General features: G+C 39.7%; 1 protein-coding gene across 1 annotated transcript in view; it reads right to left on the bottom strand.

Moving 5' to 3' along the window:
• The window catches only part of AFF2 (AF4/FMR2 family, member 2), a 115,919-nt gene that overhangs the window by 88,488 nt on the left and 8,344 nt on the right, over positions 1-19,087 (bottom strand). Inside the window, exon 2 of the mRNA XM_008590180.1 lies at positions 12,085-12,122. Coding sequence (XP_008588402.1) covers positions 12,085-12,122 — 38 coding nt within the window. The remainder of the gene's footprint in view (positions 1-12,084; positions 12,123-19,087) is intronic.

The following is a 19,087-nucleotide window of genomic DNA, read 5'->3' as shown; positions in this document are numbered from 1 at the left end:
CAAACAGAATCCAACCACACGTTATTTACATTGACTAATTATCCTGATTTGATCACCACATATTGTACACATGCACTGATATTTGATTCTGTACCTGGGCAATATACATAATCAATTATCTTTCAACAAAAAAACTGTCAAAAAAATCATTCACCGTGATCAGGTGGTATTCATCCCAGGCATGCAAGGATGGTTTAATATATGCAACTCTATAAACGTAATACATGAAATTAATGGAATGAAGGGGGAAAAATGATAACTTAAATAGATGCAGAAAAAGCACTTGATAAAATCCAACACTACTTTATGATAAAAACACTCAACAAATTAGGTATAGGAGAAATGTACCTCAACAAATCCACAGCTAATATCATACTGAATGAACAAGTATTGGAGGATTTTCCTCTAACCTAAGGCACAAGACAAGATTGCCCACCTTTCCCACTCTTATTCAATAAGTACTGGAAGTTCTAGCCAGTGCAATAATGCAAGAGAAAGCAATAAAGTGCATCCAAATTGGAAAGAAGGAAGTTAAAATATCTCTATTTGCAGATGATGTGATCCTGCACCTAGAAAACCCCAAAGATTCCATAAAAAATTACTAGAACTAATAAATGAATTCAGCACAGTAGCAGGATGCAAAATCAACACACAAAAATCAATAGCCTACCTCTATGCCAATAATGAAATTGCTGAAGAAGAAATCAAGAAAGTAATCCCATTCACAATAGCTCCCCCAAAATGAAATATCTAGGAGTAAATTTAACCAAGGAGGTGAAAGACCTCTATAATAAAATGTATAAAACATTGGTGAAAAAAAAATGAAGACGATACAAATAAATGGAAACATATCCTATGTTCATGGGTTAGAATAATTCACATCATCAAAATGTCTACATTCCCCCAAAGCAATCTACACATTCAATGTGATCCCTATCAAAATACAAATGACACTCTTCACAGAAATATAAAAAAATGATTTTAAAATTTATACTGAACCACAAAAGATCCTGTATAGTTAAAGCTATCTTGAACAAAAAAGAACAAAGCTGGAGGCATCATGCTTCCTGAGCGCAAAATATACTAAAAAGCTATAGTAACCAAAACAGCATGGTACTGACATAAAAATAGAAAAATAGACCAATGAAACCGAATACAGGGGCCAGAAACAAACCCACACATTTGCAGCCAACTGATTTTCAAGGAAGTTTCCAAGAATATACAGTGGGGAAGGGAAGCCTCTTCAAGAAACGGTGGTGGGAAACTGGATATCCACATGCAGAAGATTGAAACAAGATCCCTATCTCTCACCATACACAAATATCGACCCCAAATGGTTAAATACCTAAATTGAAGATCCAAAACCATGAAACTACTTCTTCTTCTACTAGAAGAAAACAGGGGAAATACTACATGATATGGGAGTGGGCAGCACTTTTTTGAGCAAGACTATAAAGGTACAGGCAACTGAAGCAAAAAATAGACAAATCGGACTACATCAGACTAGAATGCTTCTGCATAGCAAAAAACACAATCAACAAAGTGAATAGACAACCTACAGAATGAGAGAAAGCATCTGCAAACTACACATCAGACAAGGGGCTAATACCCAGAATATATAACAAATTCAAAGAACTCAACAGAAAACAAAAATAAATAACACAATTAAAAACTTGGCAAAGGACCTGAATAGATATTTCTCAAAATAAGACATATAAATGGCTGACAAACACATGAAAAAAATGCTCAAAAATCACTAATCATCAGGGAACTGCAAATTAAAACCACAACAAGATATATCTCACCCCAGTTAGAATGGCTATTATCAACAAGACCGACAATAACAAATACTGGCAACGATGCAAAGAAAAGGTGGGACATTGTTGGTGGCAATGTAAATTGTTATTGCCACTGTGGAAAGCAGTTTTGAGTTTCCTCGGAGAACTAAAAGTAGGTCTACCTTATGACTCAACTATCCTACTGCTGTGTATATACCCTAAAGAGTATGAAATCAATATATCAAAAAGACACCTTCACTCCCATGATAATCAGAGCACTATTCACACTAGCCAAGAGATGGAATTAACCTAAATGTCCATCAGCAGATGAATGGATAAAAGAACTGTGGTATATATACACAATGGAATACTACTCAGCTATAAAAAGAAATGCTATCCTGTCACTTGCAGCAACATGGATGGATCTGGAAACCATCATGTTAATTGAAATAAGCCAGGCACAGAAAGACAAACATCACATGGTCTCACTTGTACATGGAATCTAGAAAACAACAACAATATCAACTATAAAAAACAGTGGTTCTCACAGAAGTAGAGAATAGAAAAATGGTTACCAGAGGCTGGGAGGGGAGGGGGTGATGGAGGGGAGAAGAGGTGGACTGACGGGTACAAAACTATGCTATCTACACTTGGTGAATCATCGTGCAGTATATGCATGTATTGAAACAACACACTGTACCCCATGAAATAAATATAAATAAAATTAAAAATAAGTTAAAAGCACATTCAAAGTTCTACCAGTCATCACTAAGGACCAACAGAAGAAACTCACACATGGTTTGATTGTACTCTCCAAGGGAATCTCCCAACAGGCTTTGTACCACAACAGCATCACTGCAGGAAGGGCCCAGGTGCACTCTGCTCGGTCATTGTAGGGTAGCCCTAATTTGGGTGCCGATTTAAAAACACATAGCATTTTCTAGTTATATCACATACATAAACAGATGTTTCTGTAGTGGTTGGAAACAGTAGGTTCTCCTGTTTTATTTCAATCATGTCAAATCTCTTTATGAAAATAGGTGGGTTGTAAATTATATTTGTTTCTCTCTCTCTCTCTCTCGTGTGTGTGTGTGTGTGTGTGTGTGTGTGTGTGTGTGTGTGTGAAGGAGGGAGAGTCTATATACACATCCATACATATCTTTAAAGCAAATTTGCAAACATGTCTAATTTGCTTATTAAACACCTGCATCATGGTTTGAGTCAAGTTAAACTTTCACCTAGCCAGTGTTGGAAGTAACACACACCCCCAGCTACTGGGAGAGAGGTAAATGACGTGTGTATCTATGTGTAGATGCTATTGTTAGCAGATTCCTGGCAACCCACGTTCCAGTGAATGACAATGCAAGGACGAATGAGTATGACTGAGTTCCTTGGCTGCCCTGGGCTTCCCCTCCGAGGCTTCCATGAAGGACTGTAGACATATCCTTCATGAAGGTGCTCAAAAATAAGCAAAAGCCACAACATTTTTTCTGAAATATTTTCCTCAAATATGTGTAACACACTTGTGAGAATATGGTACTGACAGGAGGGGGAAGGCAGTCAAAATATTGGTAGGGGAAGAGAACTGAGAAAAAGATAGAAGAACTCATTTTAGTTATGGCTGCCTCTGCTTGTACCATCACCAGCAACAATTCTGTCTTGGATTTAAATTGCCATGGAGTATGAGTGTACACTGATATAGAATATATAAACACATATGTATATAAAAGTCAGATTACTATAATGACATTTAATCTACCTCTATGCTGTAAATTCTACAAATGGAAACATTTTCCTGCAAAAGAATGATTTACTTTTTAAAAATGTTGGCTCTCTAGATTTATCTGTTGGTTTAGGCAGAAGCTTTAAGAAAACAGAAACTATTTGTTTCCTATTTCAGTCCCTGGCCAAAATGAGTCATTTCTATAGTTCTCAGTCTCCCCCAACTAGTAGTCAACTAAATAATAACTTACTACCTCAGCCTTTTTTTTTTTTTTTTGTCCTTTTTGTGACCGGTAAGGGGATCACAACCCTTGGCGTGGTGTCACCCGCACCGTGCTCAGCCAGTGAGCGCACCAGCCATCCTTATATAGGATCCCCAACCCATGGTGGGGGCGCCACTGCGCTCCCAACCGCTGCACTCTCCCAAGTGCGCCACGGGGCCGGCCCCTACCTCAGGCTTTTGACTTTAAACGTGTTCTGCAGTCGATAGAGGACTGATTTACTGTTTGGAGCCCTGCCTCTAGTTACCATGGGGGCATGCATCATTGCCCTAGAAATAAAAATAGCCCTACTGTGCTTTGTTTGGGGCTGATAAAAATACATTCAGAAGGAAATTTTATACCTGTTATATGAATTCACAAAATGAAGCTAAAATAATAGTGTTATGTGTCATGCCTAAATTCTATAACTTAGCATAGCCTAGATGTTTGAGTAATGTGAATAAAATATTTTTTTAAATGTGAGAAACAGTCTTGGGTCTATGAAGCCACAAGGGAATACCTGGATGCCTTGGAACCCTATGTAAACTGAGATTTACATAAAAGTCCGCAGAGAAGGATTAGCCAGATATAATCAGAAAGGACTTGATCCATCTATTTCTTTATGAGCAGTTTAAAAAGGGTACTTTATAATTTCCCCCTAACTCTAACCTTTAATTTTCTGGAATAAAAGAATCTTTTCCAGCATTTTTTTAGTTTCATCCACATTGCACTGCTCTCCTCTTAATGCCAAAAGTAGGGCCTGAGTGCTTGGCAGGATGATGCCTTAAGTATCCGACACATGCAACTAACTACTCTTTTCTTTCTTTTTCATCCTGCAACTCACAACCTCAGTTTATTCTGCTACTGTGTAAAATGCCCCCTCTCCTAAGCTGCCTCTAAGTACTAGACATTGCTCACAACACAGCATCTGCTTTCTCTTCTTAGTGCCTTTTGAAAGTGTTGTTCTGCTCTCTTGAATGGCCTCAACCCCACTGTGTACCAGGGGAGTCCTGCTGAGCTAGGGAAAGCCCGCTCCAAGCAGTTTCTCACTCCTTCATCTGTGCCCCACAGGATGCTGCACACACTTCAATCATAGAACCAGTGTATTCTGTAGTGTAATGATTTGTCTGTTTCCCTAGCAGTGTGTGAGGGCTTCCAGGGCAGAGATCTCATCTTACTCACCTCTCTGTCAGCAGAGCCTGGCACATAGTAGGTACAGAATTAATGTTTGTTAAAGGAATCAATGTGTGTGGTTTGCTTGAATTTCTAGGAGATCAGCTATGTGATTCCAAGATTTTGCAATTTTCTGAGAGATCACTGAATGGCAAATTTTAAAATAAAACTGTAGGCGTAATTCATATGTACCAAAACCCGAGCTAACTTGTGAACAGATTAAACAGAGTTGTATATTATTACCTAAGCGGCAAACACTGAGAAGCACAGTTAGGAACTACCAAGTGGATCAGGAGGTATTTTATGAGTGCTGTTGTTTAAAAAACTCGTTTAATTTCCTTTCAAATGGTTTGACTCTGCATTTGTTGGCTTACTTGAGGTCCCTCAGATTCATCATCAATTCATGGGTGCTTTCTGTTGCCCTTTCATCCTTATGGTTATTAGGGTGTTAATTTACCAAATAAAGCTTTTTGAAAGATGAGTGATGCTAACCAGGTAGCTAACATGTTTGAAGTTTTGAAGGAACTCTTCCTTACACATTAAAAAGTTAATATACTTGAAGTTGACATAGTAGTTAAAGTGCCTAAAAATTCAATGATTCATTAATTTCTGATACATTTAGTGCTATATTCTAAGAAAATAATCCGTTACGTAAAGTAGATAATATGACTTAAATACCAATAACAAAATCCTGGGCATTCAAAGTGGGTGTGTGTGTCTGGAGAGGCAGTGGGTGCAAAGTGGGGAGTTTCTGGAAACTTGGGGTTCCGAGCCATTTGCTCTCTGGGTTTCAGTTGTACCATCTGAAATTGCCTAGATGACACAACTCCAATTACCAATGAAAAGGAGGGTGCCAGAAATTTGTGCAAGTTTCAATAGCTGTGAGGAAGATTGCTGGAACCTTCTGCATCCAATTGCAGCTATCTGAACAACATAAAGAGCCCAATTTATTTCATGTAGCAGTTTAGAGAGAGGTTTTATTGCTATTTTTCCATTAACTGTCCTTAAAATGGCCAGAGACAATTAGAGACCTACTAGAGATTTGGTGAGGGGGTAGGAAGCACACTGGTGTGGGTGCCTCATTGTCATGAAATGAGTGGACCGGGCATCATGCCCACCACTTGGATGGGGCTCACTGGGAACTGCTGGGCTTCATGTATCTCATTCAGAAGGTCACCCTATATATGTCTCTTAGCCTCTTTGAAGACTGCACCTCAGGACAGTCACAATCCATAAAAATAATTTAGCATGTGACACTGTAGAAGACACATAGGAGATATTTTATCATTTCAGACTTGGGAGATTTATTTTCTTTCCATGGCTGACTTTTTAAATACTGTGAATATTACTTCACATTCGTACTTTGAGTATTCATGCTACAGACTGGGTGTGAGTTGTCAGGGCACTAGGTTTCTCAAACTACCTACAGAGGCAAGGCCTCCACGTGGTCATTTTATTTCAAATGGACTCGAGCATCCACTTCTGCCTTCCGTGAAACATTCTCCCTGCCAGACAAGGGTGTCTTCTGGTAAAACATGTTTGGGAAACCTTGGGTAAGATAAAGCTAAACAGAACTCTTTCTACACACTTCTTGGAGCCTGTATTATGTGAATGTGCACAGTGATACTCCAGGAAAGTGATGTAATAGATTATGCCAATCCATCATGCTAGAGACATTTTATTATAAAGGAGACAATCACAGAAAACTAGTGTTTGGCAGAACACAGTTCACAATCCACTATCTTATCCTTCTGAATGAATGGGGTTACTTCACTGACGTCCTGCAACTCTGTGCCATGCATGTGCCCAAGAGCATTGCAAGAGATATAAACTCCAACTGCAAAATTACCTTTGGTCATAAGGGGCCATTTCAAGGGCTCTACCTAATGTCTTTGAGGCCACATTTATCTTCTACCTAACACATCTCTTTAAAACTCTAATGATGTGCCTTCTTTGTCCCTCTTTTCAGAGATGCACAAAGCAGAAATGATGGGGAAAGGAAGCGTGCATGTATGTGTGTGCACATGTGTGTGGACAGAAACATGGATGCATTATATAAGCAATGCTTATGATGTCTGTGCATGTATGAGTCTATATCACATGAACAGATCAAATATTGCTCTAAAATGAGCATAATTATAAAACAGGTTTACAAACGATGGCTTTTTTTAAAAACGTGGAACAGTCATATAAATAATCTAGCTGAGGCCTGTAGCAAAGAAAGCACAAGTCCAATTTCATAGTACAAGTGGATGTCAGACTGAAGGCTAGACCCCAGGTACATCAACTCTTTGTTTATGCTTAATAATTTGGGGTATAAATGATGATTCACATTCAGTAATAAGTTAAATGCTCTTCAGTGCTATTTGACTGTACCAAGGGAATCTCTTTCGCCTAATAAGCCCACATTTCTTCTCAGCCTCAGTTTCCAACGTGACCTTTAACTGCCTGCACTCCATCAGGCAGCCTGGGCTCCTCACTTCCCCCTGTCATACCTCAACACCAGGGTCTCAAGTCAGCAAGCTGTCCTTACGGTCCCAGTATAAATGTCTCCTCCTTCTTCCCCCCTCTGTCTCTGAGATTGCTAACCAGAAGCATTTTCTCTCCTTAGAACTTCCCTGGTACTTTATCTGTTCCCCACTTAACAAACATCTCTCTCTATCTTGTATTTAATTCTTTACAAACTGATTTTATCTCTTCTACTGGACTCTAAACTCCTCGAGGGTAAGACTTGTGTCAGATTTATTTTTAATTCTCTCAGTATCTATCACAGTTCCCGGAATGCTGTAGATCCTAATAAATATTCACTGGATGAATAAATGAATAATGCACAAACATCATGGTCAGAAAAATCTTTGTGGCTATTTGTCATTTTCAATAATGAAACCACCATATCTATAAGATGGATTGGTTCCTAAATAAAACTGTAATTTCCTAAGCAGAGTGGATTCTGATCCTGATTTGTGAGACAACTACAACGTTGTTTAGTGTTGCTAAAGTGCAAAAGCAGGGAAGAATTTTATGCCTGACAACTGTGCTTGCTCTCTCTCTCGCTTGCACGCTCTCTGTTTCTTTCTCTCTCTCTTTTGGTAACAGATGTCAACCTCAGTTAGATTCAACTCAACTTATTAGTGCATGGATTTTTGCCAAAAGCAATTCGCATTTTCAGAAGTGTACTATCACATATGTCTTAATAACAAAAATGTGTTTTTAAAAAAATATATGTGAAAAGTCACATATGGTAGCAGAAATATGTACATCTCTTAGGCCTTGCTGTCACAATGAAATCTTGGAGATGATTGCTGCAGAACAGTAACATACAAGTGAAAGTCTCTCTAACACATTAAAGAGCCACAGTTTGAAAATAATAATCAAGCTTTGATGTCAGTATGGTTCCAAAGTACTGAGAAAGACAACAGGTATCTCGTCCTGATCACTAATCTTAAGAACATTCACTTTTGAGTCTTATTCTCAGAGGTAATATTTAATGTTTACAGGGAAAGTCATTAGTGTACCCAGGTACATTATGTGCTTACATTCTGTAGGCATATATTTAATTTCTCTTTTATAAGGAGTATAATTAATGTGTACCACAGTCTCCCTATGGTGATGAAAGAAGTTTACAACCATGAAGGTATTAAAAATAAATTGAACAAGTGGTTGCAAAGTAGGAAGGAGGAGGTGGACCTTTTCAAGAGGAAAATATACAAACGAAATGAATATTGTGCATCATTTACCATCACCCTAATTCAAAGTTTACTCAGCCATTAGTTCTGGGAGTAACAGAATTTTAGAAGGTGCATATGCCCATTGCAATATACCCATCCACACACAACTTGGAAGACTAGCAGTATGTTCTAGATATGTGTTGACTGGTTTCTGAGGCATCACTGTCCTGTCAATTATATGTCATATCCATAAGATTTTCAAAGGTAGTCAGTGAAGAGCAAGTTTCTTTGCTCATATTCAGTATTAGGTGGTACATCAGCCCCAGAAAGTCCTGAACATATGATAAGGGCTTGTTAAATATCTACTCAATGTTTTTTTTTGTTTGTTTGTTTGTTTTGTTTTTTTGTCTTTTTTACTGACCAGTAACGGGATCGCAACCCTCGGTGTCGCGCCCGTACCGGGGACGGGCAACGGGATCGCAACCCTCGGTGTTGCGCCCGCACCGCGCTCAGCCAGTGAGCGGGAACCGGTCTCCACATAGGATCCAAACCCTCGGCGGGAGTGCCGCCGCACTCCCAAGCAGCGCACTCTCCAGTGCGCCACCGGACTGGCCCTACTCAATGTTTTAAAGCCCAAAAGAGAAAGATTGATAGTTTAACCTTCAGTATCCCACACACATACAAAATACTTACTACCTTTTCTAGCTGACCAACTAGAGCAGTAGTAATCACATTTTCTATAAGGGGCTAGATGGCAAACATGTTTAGATTTACGGGCCACATAGAATCTCTGTCATAACTACTCAACTCTGCCATTGTAACACAAAAGCAGCACCCACAGACAATATGGAAATGAATGAGTGTGGCTGTGTTCCAATAAAACTTTATTTATAGATTCTGAAATTTGAATTTCATATAATTTTCACATGTCATGAAATCTTCTTTTTATTTTTTCTAACCATTTGGCAAACTTTGCACCAAAGGACTATATCGACTCACACATATGGTCATCTTCACCAAACTGTGTTTGTATTTCAGTTTTAAATGATGCCAGTGGACTCTGCTTTCCAGCAACACTGTACACACTTTCTAATGTATGCTTAGAAAGACGATCGAATGTTAATTCTGGCATATGAATTCAAACGAGGAACTGGTTTGAGGCAAAGCAGCTAGAATGAACCAGAGCAATGTGGAAACATTTTTACATGTGGCATGAGCCAAGAATAACAGGGACTGAATTTGTCAGTTACAACACACAGGCCCTTCTGACTTGACAGCACCACTCTACTAGAGTAGAGCCACCAGCCTTAATAAGCTTCCAGGCCAGGTTCCTTGGAAGGACTGTTTCCTTGGATGTGTCCAAGTTGTTTATTTGTTCATTCATTCAGAAAATATGCATCAAACCTTTACTATATTTGGAGTCCCAGTGCACTGAGTGTAACTGAAATTCTCTGGCAGATGTCAGAAATGGCAAGAGGACTATTATATATCCAACTTTTAAAAACTCCAACTCATCTTCTATCAGGCAGTGCAACTGAGCCATTCTCTGGAGTTTCTGTCCCTGACCTGAGTTCCTGAGGATGTTTCTCTATTCTTAAAGTGCACATATAGCTGTGGGTGGCAAGCGAGTTTGGTATTGTGATCCCAAATGCAACAGGATACCAAAATTCACACTGAGAACAATATCTTATTTAATTCAAAAACAATTCTAAACACCTACCAGGTTTATTACTATGCAGATTTTCAAATATTCTTAAAAAAGCCCCATAATCCTTTGACTCTTCGTTTTTCTGTCTTCTCTTTATAACATTTCTTAAAGTGCTAGACATTAGACAGAGTCTGCACTGTGAATGAATAAGGACTCATAAAAAAAATAATTATCTGTAGGGTTGAATCCTCAAAAGGAGCAAACAGAAAACTGGTCCCACTTCCACGCCATTAGACTACAATTTAATGTGGTCCTGCACACTGCCAATGGGCTGTCCTGTACATGCAAAGATGGAACTTGGGACTCACTTCTTATTGGGAGGGCTCAGACTAGGAGACGTTTCCCCCATCATAATCTAGATCTACACTCCTCCAGCACTTGTCCCAACCCTTGTAACCTGGGGCACACATCTGCATGCAGGCAGGGAGGGGTGTACTTGGACTGTGAGAAAGAAGATCACTAATGGCCCACCCGGGGACTAAAGCCCTGGCCCAGGCCTCATTAGCACCAGCCTCTAATCCTCTGAGCTTGCCAGCCACAGGCTTGCAGTGGAGGAGCCTTCAGGGCATACAGACAGAAAAGAAATCAGGCTGCAGAGATTTCAACCCCAACCGAACACCAGACAAAAACTCAGCTATGAAAAATACTTCCGTACGAGTGCCAAAATATAATACACTCCAGACTACAGATGCCCCTCTAAAGGCTACATATAGAAGCCTGATAAGAAATATTCTGTGGCCTAAGAAAAATGACATTGAAAAACAAAGTATATAACACCTGTTGGAAAAATGTATTAGGGCTTAGATTTAACGGTATGCTAAACACTACCCTGGTGCCCTGGAAAAGTTAATTCTTTTGCAAAATACAAACAGCATTCTTGTCATTAGCATTAGCTGATCCATTCTCCAAGAAACTATTAAAAATCCATGCACTCCACATTTTTGCATTTGGTACCAAGTATAATGGACGTCAGCTGACATGAATTAAGACATAATTCCTAGAGATGTGATATCACCTGATCTATAATAACTTAGCAAGTAGAGCAGGTCCTCCCTCTGCCACAAGGCTGGCAAGAGTGGTATACATCAAAATACTACAATCAGATGTCACAAACCCACATGACAAGACAGTCATCATTCTTAATTTGAAAGTCTCCCTTCTAAAAGAGACAGAATGTCTAAGACATACTATATTTAAAAGAGTGCTGTGCGGCTTGTTTATAATTTAAGTATCCCATAAAATGCCTTGGAAATAGCTCTCTGTTAGCTAGAAAAACCTTTAGTTAAATATATGTTTATGAGCTTTTCATTAACAGTGTATGGAAGCCGTGATGCCAAGGTGCCAAACCTCCCCACGTGGCTAGAAATCACTTGGCACACTTTCGGCCATTTATGTCTCTGTCACAGGTCCAAGGTTTGCAATTAAAAATGTAATCTTTTTAGCATGTGCAAAACCCAAAGGCTTGAGGTACTATGCATTGAATATGATTATAATAGTATTTGGCAGCTATTCATGGATGGCACATATTAATTTATGTAAACTGGATACAAATTGGGGCATTTCCTTATTAGGGATACAGGGAAAAGTATAAGCTGGTCCCTGCTCATTGGAGGGCTTTTTATTTTTATTTTATTTTTTGCTTGTTTTGGTTTTGTCTTTACATTGCCATGAATGGAGATTAACTCAAAATCCAAGGTCTCTCTATGACCTTAAATTTTCACATGTGTGGAGTCCATTAAAATTAACCTTTTCAACGAATAAAAATAATAACTTACTTCACAGGATTATTCTTATGTTTTGCCTTTTCAACAGCCTGTAAACAGAAGAAAAAATGCAATTAGACAACATTAGCAGGCATAATCTTTGCAACTAGTTACCAAAACAATAAGCAATATAAACACTCTTCAAAAACACAAGGAGCTAACTGAAGCAGGCTGCTGTAGATAAGCTGACTGGAGACTCAGGAAGCAATTTTCCTCTCTCAGGGAATGTGGTTACCTGTCCAAGTGCAGCTTTCAAACACAGGCGGCCATTGTCAGGGCTGCTTGGAAGGTGTCCTCCTCTCCCCACCTCTCACTCTAATCTTACCCCATGTGGGCCTTATTGGGTTGTAATGACAGCATGAGGAGAGAGGTGTGGAGGGAATAGTCGTGGACATATCTCATACTTTTAGATTTGTGGTGGGCAACTGTTGACCCTAGTGCTACTATTGACACCTGGCCACACTTGCACTGTGATAGAAAGGCCAAAGTGCCCATTTCCAAAATCATTTTTATTAGCAGACACCACAAAAGAGCAAGCAATGGCCAAATGCTGAAATCAATTTCCTCCCGTGGAACCTTTAAGAAAATACACACCACATCATCGAAATGAGGAAATCTCTGGGCCTCTCAGCCTGTGTCGCCTTAGACATGGAGCCTGGTTCCAGTTTATTGCTGAACCCATTGATCTGTGTACAGTCCATTTATCATTCATGAAAAGAGCTAGTGATCTTCACAGTATATTAGAAGAAACAACTCAGATCATCTGTCAACAGCCCTCTTATTTCTGTTTCCCTCTCCACAGGGATTTCATCTCCTTCGATTCTTCTGGAATTAAAATGTTGCTAAGCAACACAGCTGGGGGCACTGATGGCAGAATGGCTACAGTCTATCAAACTGTTTAAGCACCTGGAGGATTTTAGTGATGATTTTTTTTTCATATTGCTGCAGCATAATTATGTAATCAGAACCAAACTTGTACTCCCCTAGATGTTTTCAGGCAATAGAAACAACATTTACTATGGAGAGCATTGAAGCAGCAGTTTGACAACCTCGGTGTTGTTCAGACCCTTTAAAAAAGTATCCATTTGGGGACCTTTATATTTATGAATCCTGAAGGTGGTAAGGACTAAGGAGAAGAGAATATTACTGTAAATTAGAATACAGAGGCAACCATTTTTAACAGAGACAATATACAATCTAAAACTGGATTTGACATTCTGGGTGACCAGTGATTTTCAGCATACTAAGACCCTCTATGCATATCAACTCAATGCACTTAAAAACAGTTAAAAAATAAATGAAACACTTCCCAAGTTAGTGTTAGAAATTCAAGTCTTTTTTTGTTTGTTAAGTTTCAGGTTCTGTTGCTAAATAAATAACCATTAATATTTGGGCACTTTCTTTGGCTGCGTAGGCAAAAATCATTTTCTCACCATCTGTGCCTAAGGTTGAATTTTGGCAAGTGCTAGAATAGACTAGGAAGAAGGCTAGGGAATGAGATAACAGGTGAAAATGAGAAAACAAGAAATATGTGTCTGGCTGGCCTAACTCATCTCTCACACCTATCTAGGGTCTGAACGCCTGTCCCTGTGCAGTCCATGCAGAGGATGCTAACGCCACTCACCTTGCTGATTGTGCCAGTTCCAGATGGACAAAGGCAGAGGCAGATGCTGTTGAGGGGTGGGAGGTGAGGGGTGGGAGGCTGGCCATCCACCTTTCCTACAGTAGTGGGACCCAGTCTGCACACACATGCACGTTTTTTGTTTGTTTGTTTGTTTTTGTTTTTTTAACCACCTTTTCTCCTTCAAGCCTGGCTGGTTTGGAATAAGATTCGGTTGGTAGTGGGCTGAAGACATGTCGCCGTGGAAGTCACATGAATCCACTTTTTTCAGTCTCTTAAAATCTAAACAATTCTGCTCTGGTAGACTTCGGTTATCATAAAGTAATGGGTGCTGTGTTCAAGTGGTTTCCTTTTAAAGCATGCTGGATGTGATAGGATGAGCATGCCACTGGCAGAAGATGGGGAGAGGAGAAATCAAAGTGACATTGCTTCACCTCGCTTTGATTCAGAGGACATGTTATTTTGAAAATGTCCTCTCTGCTCTGTGCTTCAGAACTGCCAATTAGACCTAGTTATTTATCTCTGATCAGGAGGAACATAATCACATTTGAGGCCAGATTCTTTGAAACATATGTCTTTTTATACAGCCATCACAGGAGAATAACTTTATTCAAATTTTTTTTTCTGGGTTGCTTGGGTATTGGTTGAAAACGTCTATGCTAAGATGGCTTCTTTTATTTGGAAATTAACTCACAATCATTCCGACATCCCAACGGCTCTAGTCAGATGTACTTATGTCATCCTCCTGCGTGCTCATCACCTTGAATCTCTAAATGAAGTGGTGGCAGGGAGCCTTCGCCAGATGAGCCACAGCTCACAATTTGTGTTCTGTGCTTTCACTGCAATTTGACTGTTTCAGGGATGCTATGAGTAATTACTACATTAAGAGACTGAAGAAAAGTTTTCAAGTGAATTATTTGTTTGCAAATAATATAAGGTATAAGAATTAATCTACAATCGTATAAGGAGAAAATTCCTCTCTTGAAATGAGGGGGTATAGAAAGACAATCTCAAGTTCCAGATACATGTACAGAATGTGAGGCAAGCTGCAAAAGGAGACAAATTCAAAGGAAATGGCATAGTGCAATTCGCCAAGCAGGAAGACAGTTAAATATTGGGATTACAGCTAATTTTGAGCTTAAAAACATGTATTAAGATAATTTAAACTGATTGGAAAATCGAGGCTAGATAGTTGACAGCCTGCTTGAATTTATAATGTCTATACGCTTTAATGTCTATATGCTTTTAAAAACCTACATTCTCCTTATTTTGAGCCATGTTTCCCTAACATGATACTTATCTCACCACTTGGGAATCTCTAGATGATAAAAGAAATAAAAATGTTATAGAATATACGTGAATATGGTCTAATAAGAAGCAACAGGCTCTAGTGAAGGGAATGCCTTGCTAGAAGCGTTAAAAACCCAGTTCTAGTCTCAGCTTTGCCACTTAGCATTTGCAAGACTCCAACACCTCTGAGCCTCAGTTTCTAATTTTAAAAATGAAGATAACTATGCCTGTCCTTTCTACATCAAGGGTGATTGTGAGTAGCCCACACAGATGGCAGTGCTCTGGAAACCGCAGCATGCTATGAAAATGCAGTGCATCCTGACTGTGACTGCTTTCCACATATATGAGCATGCTGGCATGGAGATTTTTATTGCCAGATAGTTTATGGGCTTACTGAGTAGTGGCCAGGTTGCAGTACCAAGTCTATGCTGTTATTCCAAAGAAGACTATAGGAACCACTATGTTCTCTCCATATCAGGAGTGGTTCTGGGGTGAATAGAGTGCTTCTGTTTGGAAAATCCTACTCTCAAAAGATGCTGATGTGTTTGGATTCTACTAACTTGCCTATAGCTCAGCAGAAGACAGAACAGTGTCCTATACAGGGACACGGGGTCTCTTCCATGCATCCTCTTGGGGGTCGGTGGTAGTGAGGCCAGGGAATGTGGTGCGGTGGGGCACACTTACATGTGCATACACCTAAATCAATCTCTCTCTCTCTCTCGTTTCAACAAAGCCCAGGATAATTCCAGACCTCACTCCATCAGGGGAGCTCTTTACTTTTTCACTAAAATTTGACCTTGAGGACTGAGGATGGGGAAGCCCTGAGGATCCTAGAAAGGTAAACCACCTCCATGATGTGGCATCTTGAGCAATTATATGCCAGGGAAAAGGCACTTCTCTGATTCCAAGGACTGTTTATGAGCTGATTCCTCTCTCATTACCAGCATTGTGCTGTTCAAGGTATCCTGCTAAGCACCAAATTTATTTACTCAGGAGGGACGATGCAGCTAAGGACAGGCTCATAGTTGCTCACTCATTAAATCTATCCTCCTAAAAATAAGAACCATGGCTTTCTTTTATGAAGAAAATGTTTGTGCTGTACTGAAGCGAAATCGACTCAGGGACTGTACTGGATTATGTGAACCATATAATGTAGATCTATCACCAAAAACAGGTAGGAAAAAAAAACAAGAAGGAAGGAAAGTGGTGTCTATGAAGTCCTACCCACCATAGCATACATGACATTGTAGTTCCTTAGGGAGAAAATGCTACATATAAGGCACTTAGAAAACATGCTAGTCATCTTTTATATAATGTTCAAACTTCTTCAAAATTCTTTGGTAACTTAATTCTGCTCCAGTGATTATGTGTCACTAATTGCTATTCTAGTCAAATAGACATATATACTATATTTATAAAAAATGTAGAGAATGTTTTGGGGCTTTTAAGAATTATGCCCTGAATAGTTATATTCAGACTTATAAGATTATCCCCTGCCTGAGATTTACAGAAAACAATGCATTATGTGCCCTGTATGTTGAGACTGTCAAAGTGAGCACTTATTTGGCCTAGAGATGTTGTAGCAGTGGACTCGTTTTACAAGGCTACATATTCAGGTACTTCTTTTTTCCCATAATCAATAATAACGCTGTCAGTCAAGCATAAAGTGTGGTTTTATTAGTATTGCTCCATATGGTTTTTACGTTTCCTGCTTATATGCTTTACTCTGGCATTCTACTTGTAGGTACATCCAAGCTGGCTCTCCACAGATTATTTCTTGATAAAAAAGGCAGTCAATTATTTGAATAATTTCAAATAAATGGATACTAGGCAATATGGAAACAAGACAGAAAAACAATTACTAGCATGGGTTTGGTGTTTGTTTTGTTTTGCTGTTTTTTTCTTTTAACTTTTCACATGATTGTTCTGCAATACACAGCTATACCCTAACCTAGTGGCATGTAATGGTAAATTACATTGATTGCCTAAGTTCAGAAGAGAAACTTCTCTATTAACAAATGAACCCATCATTAGGGTATTCAGATGGTCTAAAATCAATATTACAGAATTGGTTAAATCAATTAAAGAGACATATACTGAGAGCACTTGCCCAAATATAAAAATGATCTGCTTAATTATAGCATTGAAACAGACTTCACTGGAATGAGCAAAACAGCAAAAGACATTGTATCCTATAGGCTGGGACTTCAGCTGACAGCAAGTACACACACAGCCAGGGTGGCAGATTAAAAGGAGAAAATGCTGCTCAACATTCTGTAACACCTGGATGCCTGCCTGAATGTCTGACTTTATATCCAGTTACTGCAGGCTTTAGAAAAATACCACCCACTATTTTTAACCCTCTGGATGTGTGCCTGGAAGCGTGCATGGAAACGTCCTGTATTTGAACCTTGAACCTCTAGGAAACAAAAGCATGTTTCCTATCCTTAGAACACTGGGCTTCACATGTTTTAATTTGATTCATTTTTTCTATTCATCAATGAAATAGGCCTGTGCTAGACATAATAGGCAAAGAAATAGAATTTTGACAGGCAGAGATTGGGGGAAATTTGTTACAGGTGGAGGGAACTGTGTCTTGGATCTAGTAGTCACTTAATAAACATTAACTAGATAGATGAATTGGGGATGATTGGGCAGTCGGAGAGGCCTGAACACTGTGCTCCACATATCAAGCAGTACCAGAGGACCCTAAGCTCCCTATGGAAGGAAAAAGAGGCCTCCGGAGGAAAAGGTGAGCTGCAGGCACATGTGCATCTGGATCCAACCTGCAACTGAACATGAGGCTCCTGCTCATGCGCCAAAGAGGAGTGAGTCTGGAGCAGCAATCAGAGGATGAATTTCCCATCCCACTTTCTGGCAGAAGGTTTGTAGATATCTGCCTTCTTACTCTTCCTGCAGTTACCTCGTAGCTTGATCCTTATACCTGTCACCCAGTCTACAACAGCCACTGCCTACACACACACACACACACACACACACACACCAAATTCCAATTCCACACACACACGATTTAGGGATAAATATGGAAACTGAGTCCACCTCCATTAGCAAAAAACAAGCTTTAGCATATTTGTACATTTTTAGTCTAATGTTTCAAAGACTCCTGTGAGATATTTACTGTGTGAAATATGGGTTATGTGGTCCCACACATTTTGGAAAGTTCTGCTTCTTTTATGCCCATCCACTTGTATTTTGAATGGTTAATCTTGGATTGATAAGTAATCTCAAATTTGGACAGCTCTTCTGTACACTTACAATGCTTATGCTCTTCGCTCTTTATACATAAATAGAAAAGTAAATATGGCTGCTTAAGAATAAGACGGATTACGTTTTCCATTCAGAACAAGATTCTTGGTGTTTGCAGCCTGCCTGTTGGCTTTCCTAGCAGATGGCAGATACCTGGGGGGCAGAGTGGAGCATGCTTGAGCCCTAAACCAAAGCCCCATTAAATTTTTCAAAGCCAGCATATAAATGTAAAAATCTTACATTTTCAGTTTTGTAAAGTGTTTTATTACAAAGCTTTTACTAGAGATGTTCATATTGCTCTAGGTATATTCTAGAACCCTGATTAAACTCAAGGCTTGGAAACTTCCAATAAACATAGGCACACATGGAGCATTTCCCTGGGCTTGCTTACTAATGACTCCAAAAGGGAACCTCCAGACTCCAACCATGAATTGGAACCCAAGTTGGGGTAATGAAGGGGCCTTAAAAAAAGAACACGCTTGGGGCCGGCCCGGTGGCGCACTGGATAGTGCGCTGCTTGGGAAGCATGGCGGCGCTCCCGCCCGAGGGTTCAGATCCCACATGCGGACCGGTTCCCGCTCACTGGCTGAGCGAGGCGCGGGGGCAACACCGAGGGTTGCAATCCCGTTGCCGGTCCCCGGTCCAGTACGGGGGCAACACTGAGGGTTGCGATCCGTTGCCGGACACGGAAAAAAAAAAAAAAAGTAGGGGGTAGGATTGGGGGGAGAAGCCACAAGCTAGAAAGCGTTGGCCCTCTCTCCACTTGTTCCCCCCTCCCTGTTTGGGGTGTTTTTTTTTTTTTTTTTTTTTTTTTTTTCTTTTTGTCTTTTTTTTTTT

The sequence above is a fragment of the Galeopterus variegatus genome, unplaced genomic scaffold, assembly GCF_000696425.1.
Source record: "Galeopterus variegatus unplaced genomic scaffold, G_variegatus-3.0.2 Scaffold5912, whole genome shotgun sequence".
In the NCBI taxonomy this organism is placed as follows: domain Eukaryota; kingdom Metazoa; phylum Chordata; class Mammalia; order Dermoptera; family Cynocephalidae; genus Galeopterus; species Galeopterus variegatus.
Note: the sequence above shows the minus strand (reverse complement) of the source record. Positions and strands in the feature narration are given on the sequence as shown.